General features: G+C 42.1%; 1 protein-coding gene across 2 annotated transcripts in view; it reads left to right on the forward strand.

The window, feature by feature from the left end:
- Window positions 1-3,372: 3,372 nt before the first annotated feature.
- The window catches only part of LOC137518017 (cathelicidin-1-like), a 60,389-nt gene continuing 49,367 nt past the window's right edge, over window positions 3,373-14,394 (forward strand). For both annotated transcript variants that reach the window (XM_068235182.1, XM_068235183.1), the window contains exons 1-3: window positions 3,373-3,624; window positions 12,234-12,338; window positions 13,609-13,692. In XM_068235182.1, coding sequence (XP_068091283.1) covers window positions 3,433-3,624; window positions 12,234-12,338; window positions 13,609-13,692 — 381 coding nt within the window. In that variant the 5' untranslated portion in view covers window positions 3,373-3,432. The remainder of the gene's footprint in view (window positions 3,625-12,233; window positions 12,339-13,608; window positions 13,693-14,394) is intronic.

Raw genomic sequence — 14,394 nt, forward strand, 5'->3', positions numbered from 1 at the left:
TTTGTACCTTGTATTTCTGATTCTCTGTTGTCGATCCCTGGCTAGTCTCTGGATTCTGTATCTGCCTACTGCCTCTGTACTTTATCTGTCCGTGTGTTTATGACCTGGCTTGTCCAACCTCGAGAACTATCTCCCCTGTTAGGAGATAGTTCACAGATCTGTCAGTGACACTCCTCCACTGGTGTCACTCACGTTCTGTCCTTCCCACTGTCTCAGCCTGGCTCCGCCCCTTGGGGAGTTGCAGGCTTGTGGAAGGAAACTAACCCGTCACAGTAGATCCTACTGTCTTGCTCACATTCCTGGGTGCTTTCCTGAAAGTATACTGTTGCACCCAAACACTCTCATCTCTCGGGTGTCCAGAGGTTAGTAGATATATCTGATTATCGGTGATACTGCAGATCATCAATAATCGGGTATATTCTGCATTCTCGGTGATACTGCACAGGGCCGGGCCGAGGCATAGGCTGGAGAGGCTCCAGCCTCAGGGCGCTGTGTATGAGGGGGCGCAAAATTCATTCAGCTGTCATTCCTAATTGTGTTTGAAGCAGAAAGAAATAAGAAAAGGGGATACATAGCAGTGCCTGCAAGCCAGATAACTAGAGATGAAGGTGTTTGGGAGGTTGTGGGCCCTGTGGCACCTCTTAGTCTAATAGCAATCCGTGTGTGACGGCTGGGGTGGGAGGGATGGAGGGGCGCACTTTGGTGTCTCAGCCTTGGGTGCTGGAGGACCTTGTCCCTGCTCTGATACTGCAGATCACCGGTAATCAGACCCTCTCTGTGTTACACCGATCGTTACAAGTTGGTCATTGGGTCACTGAGGTTCACATTCAGAAAAGGGGCGGAGCCACAAACAGCCAATCAGATTTGTTTTCATTGATGCCAAGGACCCGAAAGCTCACAAACTTGGTCATTGAGTGACTGTGTAATTATACATCAAAATGAGCACCAATACATATCTGCACCAAAGTGCACCTCTGAAAGGTCCCGCGGCTCCCGTTGTTACAACCATGAACCCCAAAAAAAGAAACAAAATCCACATACTACTAATAAACTCCAAAAATTGAAGTGATTTGACACACCAATCTCCAATGTGAAAACGTAATTTTATTTGAAGCTCATTCTACACATAAAAACAATTAAAATCTTTAAAAGTCTCCCGGATACCATCCAATTGTAACTGGATCGCTCCCTATTCGTACAATAGTCACATATCCCTATATATGTACATAATAATAATAATAATAATAATTAGTTTCCTCACCAAGCGAAAAGATGACATATAGTGGACAACTCAAAAAATGCTAAAGTGCCCAGTGCTGTAAACACAAGTGATTCAATTTGAACTGTGTGTGGATGCCCACGCCCCCACTAACCAAGAGAGCGGGCGTCCACATACACACCGATGAAAGATGGACACACAGTAAATAAAGTGCTTAGTGCTATAGACAATTAATAAATAAATACAAAGAAACCCGTGTGTGCATGCCGACGTCCCCCCCTCCGCAATGAGGCGGGCTTCCGCATACACACCGGCGTGAAAGTATGTGCAAAATAAGCAAAAAACTCCTCTTGATTTCCTACATATACAATCTATCAAAAGTGCAAAACAACTGCCTCTAAGCTGTAGAAAAAATCAACAATCAATCCATGCCCGAACCATCTATATATAAAAAAAAAATGACGTGACCTGTGCACATTAAAGGGACACTTAAGTCAAACAAAAAAAATGAGTTTCGTTCTCACCTGGGGCTTCCAATAGCCCGCTGCAGCTGTCCGGTGCCCTCGCCATCTCCTTCCGATCCTCCTGGCCCTGCCGGCAGCCACTTCCTGTTTCGGTGACAGGAGCTGACAGGCTGGGGACGCAAGTGATTCTTCGCATTCCTGGCCACAGTAGCGATATCTATGCTGCTATAGCATATATCATACACCATATAGCAGCATAGAGGGTGCTAATGTGTCTGGGAACGCGAAGAATCACTCGCGTCCCCAGTCTGTCAGCTCCTGTCACCGAAACAGGAAGTGGCTGCCGGCGGGGCCAGGAGGATCGGAGGGAGACGGCGAGGGGACCGGACAGCTGCAGGGGGCTATTGGAAGCCCTAGGTGAGTAAAACTATTTTTTTTTGTTTGACTTAAGTGTCCCTTTAAATACTGACAACACAATGAAAGTGGTGTATATAAAGTCAGCTTACCACTGGGAGGAAAATGAGTGGGGAGCCCGGGAGAACGCCTTGCGCGGTCGCAGCCTGCAGCTGCTTCTGAGGGAGGCTATTAGACTGAGCTAACTCGTGTATTTAAATATCCCCTATCTTACTACACGTACAGCGCGGCCACGTTTTCTGATGCCGGAATACGTGCGCTCCTATTGGCACACGTCATCCGCATCACCATGCTACTCTAGTCCCAGGAAATCCCTTCATGTCTAATCTACGCCTGCGCAATATTGTTTTAGAACGTCAGGACAGGGGACATCTATAATCATTACTTCACTTTTTGGAGTTTATTAGTAGTATGTGGCTTTTTTTTCTTTTTTGGGGGGGTTCATTGAGTGACTGCGTGTCCAGGTTACAAAAAGTGGGCAGAGCCAAAAACAAATTTCACTGGGAAAATATAAACTGCAGCCTTCCTACATTGTTAATGGAAGGGTTCTCAAACTTTGCCCAGATGGTCACTGGGTGACTGAGATTAATATTCAGGGAAGTGGCCGGTGCCTAATATAGCAAATCAAAATTCACCTGTTGATTTTCAAGTGGAATATTTAAATTGCTGCCATTTTTACACTGTTAATAGCAGATGCCTCAAACCTGCTACAGTTGGTCATTGGGTGACTGGGGTCCAAACGCTAGAGAGGGGCGGAGTGACTAACCGTTAATCTGATTTATTTAATTTTTATGCGAATATACAAATTATTGATGCCAAAGCTCACAAACTTGGTCATTGAGTGTTTGTGTGTTAGGGTTAGAAAAAGTGGGTGGAGCTGACACCAGCCAATTAAATACCCGGACAACGCCGGGTCATCAGCTAGTAAATACATAATAATAATAATATGGGAGGACATTAGACTATTACTATGGTAGGATTAGATTGTGAGCTCCTCTGAGGGACAGTGCAGAAGATGTCGGCACTGTATAAATACTAAATAATAATACGCTCTGAGTACAGAAGCAGAATGGGCTACAGGTGCTGCATTTTTGAACTTCTCTCTCTGACTCAGCTTCCTAACAAAAATTTCAAGTTTACAACAAAAAAAACCCTTTTTGATTTCTCCCCAAAAGTGGATGTTGCAATCCCTGAGAGTTGGTGGTGATGTAAGGTTGTGTTTCCCCCTCGGTAAAAGTGAAAGCAAACAATCCTTCTGGAACAGCTGGAGATTGATATAAAAGACAGAGGCAGCGGCAGTCCTGGCATCACCCAGACCAGAGTCACTTCTCCAGCATGGGGCACTCCGCAATGCTCTGCTTCCTCCTCGGAGCCATCACCACCGCCGCCAGCGCGCACTTACCCATGGTGCAATGGGGTGACGAGGATATCGCCATCATGGCGCAGTTCAGCACAGATTACTACAATAAGGTGTCCAGAGAAGACGTCATCTACGGTATCCTGGCAAACGACACCGAATATCTCCCTGTAAGTGACTCCTCTGCATTATCTGCATATTTCATCAATATAAATATAGAGTACAAAGTTTAATATTCAAGAAAACATCACTTTCAACTGCACAGCACATATTGACAATGTGATTCACTTAAAGTGGACCTGAACTCTTGCACAGGACAGACGGAAAAAATATAGAAAAGCACCCCGTATGTATTTAGAGACTTTAGCCTGTCTAATTCTCCCTCATCTGTGACTAATCACAATTATACTTTGATTTCTCAGCTCTGTCAGCTGGCTGCCTCAGCACAGCAGCTAATTTGTAAACACAGGATGTTAACACTATGTCTGCTTCCATGAAAGCAGGAAGTAGACACACTGCAGATTTATTGCAGGATTTGTATCAGATGTAACAAAGAAATATTTTTCTCTAAAAGGTTTTAGGCTGTTGCTTATCTTTTAGAGCAGAGAGGAAGTTCTGAGCTCAGGTCCGCTTTAAATGAATACTGAGGTAAAAATACATTGCTGAGAAAGACGTGTAAGTACAGTGCCGACACACAAATAACTAGGCTGTGTTCCTTTTTTTTTCTCTGCCTGAAAGAGTTAGCATTCTGGTGTACAAGTCACAGTTTCTCGCAGTCACTATAGTGTAACCTTTACTGATAAGGAATTACAGCCATAAAGCTCTTTTCTCGCAGAGAACAGTTTCTGAGGAGTACAGTGGATAGATAAAATTGTTCATGGATTTTAGCTCTGGCATGCTTCAAAGACTGTGTCATTGAGCAGAGATAATGAAACATTAAAAACTTTAAAAGTAGATTTAAACATAAAATAAAACGGTGGGATATCTCAAATAGTAATTTTTAGGATTAGGAGGATATATAAAATTGTTTATCTTATCAGTTTATTTTCACCTCGGTATTCCCCTGCAAACTCCGCCGAGGACTGCACGCCAATTGGCGTTAGGCAGTCCTGGGGCTGCCGCCGCGTCCACGTCAGTTGGCGTGGAGCGGTCTTTTATTGGTTAAAGTCACCTTCACCGTTTTTCACACATAATGAAGTAAACACATTTCAAAACAAGGTGTTCTGTCCTTCGCTAGACACAAGGGGTTCCATTTTGTACAGAATGGAGGCTTATTACTATGTAAACGAACATTTTATTCTTTTCTTTTTTCTTTTTGGTCTGGTATGAAGGGTTGTGATTGTGTTTAAGGGCTAGTTCACACTCGGTGCTTGAAGCGCTGCTAGCCCACGATCGCGTTTGGCTCGCGACCACAATTTTAATTTAACTCTTGCGATTCGCACTTGTGATTACCATTCAATAGAACAAGAATCACAGAGCAATCGCCCCCGAAATGCTACATGCAGCAGGTTTGCGATTAATTGAAATCGCAACCACTGCAGTGTGAATGTGTCCCTAGGGATACATTTAGAGATGAGCGTAATGACCTAATTACGATTTCGTGAAATTTCGCGTAATTAGTGTAATTACGATTATGGCCGTAAGTACATAATCGTAATGAAGGATTTCGCGAAATTTTGCGTAAGCGTAATTTTCGCGTAATTTTCGCATTACAATGGTTATTTGTTCATGCCGTAATTTCGCATTAAACGCTACCGTAATTTCGCGTTAAACCGTAACGCTCCGTATAATATAAAAAAGCCGCCGACTTTAAGGGTTAATAGCAAAGCCCCCTTAAATGCTAAGAGCCTCAAATTTGGAGAATATATTAAGGAGATCAGAAGGAATAAGAGGAAATTTTTTTTTTCAAAAAGACCTTATAGTTTTTGAGAAAATCGATGTTAAAGTTTCAAAGTAAAAATGTATACATTTAAAAACCCGCCGACTTTAACGGTTAATAGCAAAGCCTGCTTAAAGTTTAGGAAATCCAAATTCCTAGGGTATATTAAGGGGATCAGTGGGAATAAGAGGAAAAAAAATTTTTTCAAAAAGACCTTATAGTTTTTGAGAAAATCGATTTTTAAGTTTCAAGGACAAAAATGTCTTTTAAATGCGGAAAATGTCAGTTTTTTTTGCACAGGTAACAATAGTGTATTATTTTCATAGATTCCCCCAAGTGGGAAGAGTTTTACTTACTTCGTTCTGAGTGTGGGAAATATGAAAAAAAACGACGTGGGGTCCCCCCTCCCATACCTCTTTAACCCCTTGTCCCCCATGCAGGCTGGGATAGCCAGAATGCGGAACACCGGCCGCGTGGGGCTCCGCACCCTGACTATACCAGCCCGCATGGTCCATGGATTGGGGGGTCTCGGAAGGGGAGGGGCAGCCAAGCTTTCCCCTCCCCCTCCGAGCCCTTGTCCAATCCAAGGACAAGGGGCTCTTCTCCACCTCCGATGGGCGGTGGAGGTGGAGGCCGCGATTTCCTGGGTGGGGGGTTCATGGTGGAATCTGGGAGTCCCCTTTAAAAAGGGGTCCCCCAGATGCCCACCCCCCCTCCCAGGAGAAATGAGTATAGAGGTACTTGTACCCCTTACCCATTTCCTTTAAGAGTTAAAAGTAAATAAACACACAAACACATAGAAAAAGTATTTTAATTGAACAAAAAACATAACCACGAAAAAAATCCTTTAATATTCTTAATTAACCATTAATACTTACCTGTCCCTTTAAATAAATGATCCCATGCAATATCCTCGGAAATGTTCTATCAGTTACAATGTAACAAAGTTATTACAATGTAACAACTTTGTTACATTGTAACTACGCCGCACCCGACGCCACTCGCCGCTCAGCCGCCGCATACGCGTCCGTGCAGGACGCTAAGTCCCCGCAGCTCCCGCTGTCCACCCCGCCCACATCTGTCACCCACATGTCACCCACATGTGGGTGACATGTGGGTGACGTGGGAGAGGCGGGGAGGGCAGCGGAGCCGGCGGGGACTTAGCGTCCTGCACGGACCCGACAGAGCTCTGAGCTATATAGCTCAGAGCTCTCTAAAGCATCTTTGTATTTGGGCTCCAAGGAGCCCCATTGGTCCTTAGCAGACCAATGGGGTTCCTTCAAATCAGAAGGAACCCCATTGGTCTGCTAAGGACCAATGGGGCTCCTTGGAGCCCAAATACAAAGATGCTTTCGAGAGCTCTGAGCTATAGCTCAGAGCTCTGTCGGGTCCTGCAGCACAGACGCGGTGGCGGCGGCGGCGGTGAGTGACGTCGGGTGCGGGGTAGTTACAATGTAACAAAGTTGTTACATTGTAATAACTTTGTTACATTGTAACTGATAGAACATTTCCGAGGATATTGCGTGGGATCATTTATTTAAAGGGACAGGTAAGTATTAATGGTTAATTAAGAATATTAAAGGACTTTTTTCGTGGTTATGTTTTTTGTTCAATTAAAATACTTTTTCTATGTGTTTGTGTGTTTATTTACTTTTAACTCTTAAAGGAAATGGGTAAGGGGTACAAGTACCTCTATACTCATTTTTCCTGGGAGGGGGGGTGGGCATCTGGGGGACCCCTTTTTAAAGGGGACTCCCAGATTCCACCATGAACCCCCCACCCAGGAAATCGCGGCCTCCACCTCCACCGCCCATCGGAGGTGGAGAAGAGCCCCTTGTCCTTGGATTGGACAAGGGCTCGGAGGGGGAGGGGAAAGCTTGGCTGCCCCTCCCCTTCCGAGACCCCCCAATCCATGGACCATGCGGGCTGGTATAGTCAGGGTGCGGAGCCCCACGCGGCCGGTGCTCCGCATTCTGGCTATCCCAGCCTGCATGGGGGACAAGGGGTTAAAGAGGTCTGGGAGGGGGGACCCCACGTCGTTTTTTTTTTATATTTCCCACACTCAGAACGAAGTAAGTAAAACTCTTCCCACTTGGGGGAATCTATGAAAATAATACACTATTGTTACCTGTGCAAAAAAAAAATGACATTTTCCGCATTTAAAAGACATTTTTGTCCTTGAAACTTAAAAATCGATTTTCTCAAAAACTATAAGGTCTTTTTGAAAAAAAATTTGTTCCTCTTATTCCCACTGATCCCCTTAATATACCCTAGGAATTTGGTGTTCCTAAACTTTAAGCAGGCTTTGCTATTAACCGTTAAAGTCGGCGGGTTTTTAAATGTATACATTTTTACTTTGAAACTTTAACATCGATTTTCTCAAAAACTATAAGGTCTTTTTGAAAAAAAAAATTTTCCTCTTATTCCTCCTGATCTCCTTAATATATTCTCCAAATTTGAGGCTCTTAGCATTTAAGGGGGCTTTGCTATTAACCCTTAAAGTCGGCGGCTTTTTTATATTATACGGAGCGTTACGGTTTAACGCGAAATTACGGTAGCGTTTAATGCGAAATTACGACATAAACGAAACGCGAAATTTCGCGTTGAAAATTACGCTTACGGTATTTTCAATTACGATTTTAATGGCAATTTCGCTACGCTAATTTCGCATCGTAATCGCAAATTTCGCATGCGTAATTATAGTAATGCGAAATTACGAAAATTTCAGCTCAACTCTAGATACATTGTAGCAGCGCTTTCAGCAAAGCACTGAAGAATCGCCCGAGTGTGAACCAGACCTCAATGTTATTCTCTCACAGTGTAATGCTTCATACACACTTGAGATAAAAGTCTTTGGAAAATGAAAGATCACAGACCAATCTTACCACCCTTCATGTAGTATGAGAGCCATACTCTACACAGTCTATTCTATGGAGCTGAACTCCACATCAGACAGAAATCTTTGCAAGATGCTGCACACAAAGATGCTGTAGACACACAAAAGATCATTATCTGCAAAAGATCTGTTCCTGCAAAAGATCCATTCCTGCAAAATGCATTCATAGTCTATGATATCTGCAGATCCTCATACACACCTTGTTTAACAGACAATTATCTGCAGATCATCTGCAGATCAGATCCACCAGGATGGATTTTCAGATCTGCAGATGATTGTCAGTTAAACAAGGTGTGTATGATCTGCAGATATCATAGACTATGAATGCAATTTGCAGGAACGGATCTTTTGCAGGAACAGATCTTTTGCAGATACTGATCTGTTGAATGTCTACAGCATCTCTGTGTACAGCATCTTGCAAAGATTTCTGTCTGATGGGGAGTTCAGCTCCATAGAATAGACTGTGTAGGTATGGCTCTCATACTACATGGAAGGGGGTAAAATTGGTCTGTGATCTTGCCTTTTCCGAAGACTTGTATCTCAAGTGTGTATGAAGCATAAGCCTATCAGTCTAGTTTAATTATTTAGAAACAATTCACTGTCTACACTGTCTAGGTGTTTCATCTCTTTATCTTGGGAACAATAACAGGGTAGACTTATATAAAGATAGTCCCTAGAAGAAGGTTCACATATAATATTACAGAAAAGGCGTGTCAATCAATAGCCAGGTAAGGACTGGCCAAAAATTCTCTCAACATGCATACCTGCATGGATACAAGAAGAAGTTGTCCTAGGAAATGGAAACCATTAGCAAAGAGCTTTCCTGATCAGTAGACATTGCTATGTCAGATCTTTTCGCTCATTAGTTACATATCCTGCATCTGCAGTGCCACCTATTGGTTAGATCTGGTACTACTGCTATTGGTCATCCTACTAATATAATAAATGGGAAAGTTCGGATGTTTGGATGTTTGTTACTCGATCACGCAAAAATGGCGGAACGGATTTGAATGAAATTTGGCACACACATAGTACATTACCTGGAATAAAGTATAGGATACTTTTTATTTGCATAACCAAAAAGGGGGGGAAAGACAAATACAAATTTCACTGGAAAATGTAAACTGCAGCCATTCTTACACTGTTAATGGCAGGGTTCTCAAACTTTGCACAGTTGGTCACTGGGTGACTGGGATTAATATTCAGAAAGGTGGGTGGAATCTATAAAAGCCAATCAAAATTAACCTATTGATTTTCAAGGGGAATATTTACATTGCTGCCATTCTTGCACTGTTATTGGCACAAGCCTCGAACCTGGTACAGTTGATCATTGGGTGACTGGGGTTCAATTTCAGAAAGGGGGTGGAGCCGCAAACAGCCAATTAGATTTGTTTCATTTCAATGCAAATTATTGATGCCAAATACCGCAAAGATCACAAACTTGGTAATTGATGAATTGTGTGTTAGGGTTAGAAAAGTAGGCACAGCCAACACCAGCCAAATACATAAGCGGACAACGCCGGGTCATAAGTGGGCGGAGACAAATACAAATTTTACTGGGAAAATGTAAACAGCAGCTATTCTTACACTGTTAATGGCAGGGTTCTCAAACTTTGCACAGTTGGTCGTTGGGTGACTGGGATTAATATTCAGAAAAGTGGGTGGAGTCTATAAAGGCCAATCAAAATTAACCTATTGATTTTCAAGGGGAATATTTACATTGCTGCCATTCTTGCACTGTTAATGGCACAAGCCTCAAACCTGGTACAGTTGGTTATTGAGTGACTAGGGTTCAATTTCAGAAAGGGGGTGGAGCCAAAAACAGCCAATTAGATTTGTTTCATTCCAATGCAAATTATTGATGCCAAACACAGCAAAGCTCACAAACTTGGTAATTGAGTAATTGATTAATTGTGCGTTAGGGTTAGAAAAGTGGGCACAGCCAACACCAGCCAAATACATAAGCGGGCAATGCCGGGTCATAAGTGGGCGGAGACAAATACAAATTTTACTGGGAAAATGTAAACAGCAGCCATTCTTACACTGTTAATGGCAGGGTTCTCAAACTTTGCACCGTTAGTTACTGGGTGACTGGGGTTAATATTCAGAAAAGTGGGTGGAGCCTACAAAAGGCAATCAAAAATTACCTATTGATTTTTCAGGGGAATATTTCATTGCTGCCATTCTTGCACTGTTAATGGCACAAGCCTCAAACCTGGTACACTTGATCATTGCGTGGCTGGGGTTTACATTCATAAAACAGGGTGGAGCCACACACAGCCAATATGATTTGTTTCATTTTAATGCAGGTTATTGATGCCAAAGACCACAAAGCTCACAAATTTGGTCATTGGGTAATTGATTAATCGGGCAATGCCGCGTCATCAGTAGGCGGAGACAAATGCAAATTTCACTGAGAAAATGTAAACTGCAGCAATTCTTACAGTTTCAATGGTAGGGTTCTCAAACTTTGCACAATTGGTCACTGGGATTAATATTCAGAGAAGTGGGTGGAGCCTACAAAAGCCAATCAAAATTCACCTATTGATTTTCAAGGGGAATATGTAATTGCTACCATTCTTGCACTGTTAATGGCACAAGCCTGAAACCTGATACAGTCAGTCATTGGGTGACTGGGGTTCAAATTCAGACAAAGGGGTGGAGCCACAAACAGCCAATCAGATTTGTTTAATCTCAATGGAAATTATGGATGCCAAAGACAGCAAAGCTCACAAACTTGGTAATTGAGTAATTGTGTGTTAGGGTTAGAAATAGTAGGCAGAGCCAACATCAGCCAAATACATACCTGAACAATGTTAGGAAATAAATGGGTGGAGAAAAATACAAATTTCATTGCGCAAATGTAAACTGCAGCCATTCTTACACTGTTAATGGTAGGGTTCTCAAACTTTGCACAGTTGGTCACTGGGTGACTGGGATTAATATTCAGAAAAGTGGGTGGAGCCTATAAAATCCAATCAAAATCCACCTATTGATTTTAAGGGGAATATGTAATTGCTGCCATTCTTGCACTGTTAATCACCTGTACCTGGTACAGTTGGCCATTGGGTGATTGGGGTTCAAATTCAGAAAAGGGGTGGAGCCACATACAATCAGATTAAATTTATTTTTTTGCAAACTATTGATGCCAAAGACTGCAAAGCTCACATACTTGGTCATTAAGCAATTGTGTGTTAGGGTTAGGAAAAGTGGGCAGAGCCAACACTAGCCAAATACATACCCGGGCAACGCCGGGTGTCCAGCTAGTATCCAAATATTGATAAGATACAGCTTTCTTTTTACTAAAAGAAGGTGTAGAAACCAGGGCAACTCTCTCTGCTACTTAAAGCAAACCTGAAGTGAAAATAAACTTATAAGATAATGAATTGTATGACTTGTATAGTACAGAATTGTATAGTACCGCTAAGAAATAGAACATTAGTAGCAAAGAAAAGAGACTCATATTGTTTTCCAGTATTTATTTTATTTATTGTATTTAAAAAGTGCCAAAATATTACACAGCACTGACACAGGAAGAGTTAAAATCTAATTTGTTATCTATGTAAAAGAGCTTCTCTGAGCTCTCTGACCCACTGGCTTGAATACAGTCAGTGAGAGACAGCTTGAGATAAGGTTTTACTGCAGGAAAGTTCAAAGAGTCATTATTTCTGTTTTAGAGCTTAAAAGACAGAATGTGGTTCTAAATCAGCAACTGTGAAACTATGATGCAATGTTATATTAAAAAAAAAAAAAAACGATATAACTGAAAATTAAAATATGAGACTCTTTTCTTTGCTACAGATGTTCTATTCATTATCCATACTACACATACAATTTATTAAGGGTTTTTTTGTTTTCGTTCAGTTCAGGTAACCCCTCAGTTACTATATGACGGCATCACAACAGATGGATTAGGATTCCCCCGTAGATCTGGGAACCCCTTTATATTTTACAAAGTTCTGGGCATGAAAATCACATCATTCTTTCCTCTGCCCTCTTTGCAGGATGAAGACTCTCAATCCCACCAGCTGCAGTTTGCCGTCAAAGAAACTTTGTGCCAAAAGCCTGACGATGAAATGACAGAAGACTGCGACTTCAAAGAGGGCGGCGTAAGTAGCCCAATGCAATCAACAACAACAAAACGTTTGTAAAGCGCTTTTGTCCTGTAGGACCCAAAGCATATAAGCTTGTCTCAGATCAGTATATAGGCAGTGTGAGACAATAATAGACGACATCTGCTTTCCATTTCTGTATTTTCTGTTAGCAGGGAGAGATCAAAGCATTCAAAGAATTTACAGCACAGCGAGTTCTGCCAAAAGCATGGCACTTATTTCAAACGAGAGAACTCTACTGAAACTGCTAATGGGTTAAAGTGAAGCTTTGTATGCAAGCTAGACCAGGGGTGTCAAACTCAATCACGTAAGGGGTCAAAATCTAAAACATAGACTAATTTGTGGGCAAACATTTTTCGTAAAAGGGATCTGTGGGGGGTGTTGAACATAAAGACAGACACTTACCTGGGGCTTCTATCAGCCCCCTGTAGCAGTAATGTCCCACGCCGTCCTTCTCCGATCTGCCGTTCTCCGCCGCCGGCCCCGGTCTAGCGGCCGTGGCCGCACACCTGCTCGCTCCCGCGCGCGTCATCAGAAGCTTACTGCGCAGGCGCAGTACAAGAAAACTTTACTGCGCCTGCGCAGTAAGCTTCCGATGACGCGAGCGGGAGCGCGCATTATTCATCTTGTGAGACAATCAATTGCCGCGGGGAACGGCGGATCGGAAGAGGACGGCGTGGGACATTACTGCTACAGTGGGCTGATAGAAGCCCCAGGTAAGTGTCTGTTTTTATCTTCAACCCTCCCCCCCCCCCTCACCCACAGAACCCCTTTAAGATTTAACATTTATTGTCCCACATTAAGTCGTGTGACTCCTCCTCCTTCTGCAGAGTAGTGCAGTGAAGCAGTTTAAAGTGAATGCAGATAGGCACCCAGTATAACAAGTTAGAACTCTTTACTGAAGAAAAACATGCAGAGATATAATCATAATCCACCATCAGGAAATGCAGCTTACTTAGAACAGAGAGGAACACAGAGAGAATACAGGAAATAACAATCCCATAAAAATCATGATCACATTTTATACACAGTGACATCTTGTGGTTGTTTCGCTATACTGCAGTTTAGGTAACAATCCTGTTGTTATGGACAGAAAGCTGTAAAAAGTTTGTTAGAAATTTGAGTTGATATTGTTTATCTACTTATCAACCTCTCTTTTTATAGTGCCACTTTTGATTCTGATTTTTTTTCCTGGGTGGGGGGGAAGGGTGTTGGTGGTGTTAGGAGCACATTTAGAGTACTAATAAGTTAATTTGCTTTGTGTCAGGTGGTGAAGCTCTGCTCAGCAAACTTTTTTGTGGAAGACAATCGGGATGTTGTTGTGGTGAACTGCAATAACCAGCATCAAGAAGTAAGTATGGTCTGATAGGGAGAGAAGTTTTTTTTTTGCTTTGTTTGGTCTGCAGTTACTAAAGACAAGACAATCTTTTTGGTTTGTTGAGCACCCCAGCATTTTTATCAATTAGCTTCAGTGAAGTGGAGCTTTGAGTTATTAACCTTTCCACTAACTTTATACCAGTCACTTTTATTTCCTACAAGTTCTTATGCTGTTTTTAAAGTGAAATTTTGAGTTTCCTATGATTTTAATATGGCGGGGACACATCCCTAGATGGGAATAGGGGCAATTTGTGTGTACACACAAGTGCAGAACCAAGGAAAAAATGAGGGGGTATGTTGTATTTTAGCCTGCATTCTTCCCCAGCTGCCTCTCCAGTCAGAAGAGGATTAAGATGAGATGGGTCCTTAAGATGGCCACACACTATACAATCAAATGATCCGATTTTACGGCAATTTGATAAAAAAGATTTTCAGAAAAATTAAAAGCTTTTTTTATTATTATTATTATTATTTGAGCAAGAAGTCTGATCAGATTTCCCGTTTTTATTCGATAAAAGTTGATCGGGAGTGCTGGATTTTTCTGGTAAATTTTTATGAAAATTGAATGGTGTGTGGTAGATTGTCAATTTATTAAAATATACACTATAGCAATTTTCTTGGAGTTTTCAATCATTTTTATCATAATTGGGGGAAAAATTGAACATAGGTGTGTGAT

This window comes from Hyperolius riggenbachi, chromosome 5, assembly GCF_040937935.1.
Source record: "Hyperolius riggenbachi isolate aHypRig1 chromosome 5, aHypRig1.pri, whole genome shotgun sequence".
Classification (NCBI taxonomy): Eukaryota; Metazoa; Chordata; class Amphibia; order Anura; family Hyperoliidae; genus Hyperolius; species Hyperolius riggenbachi.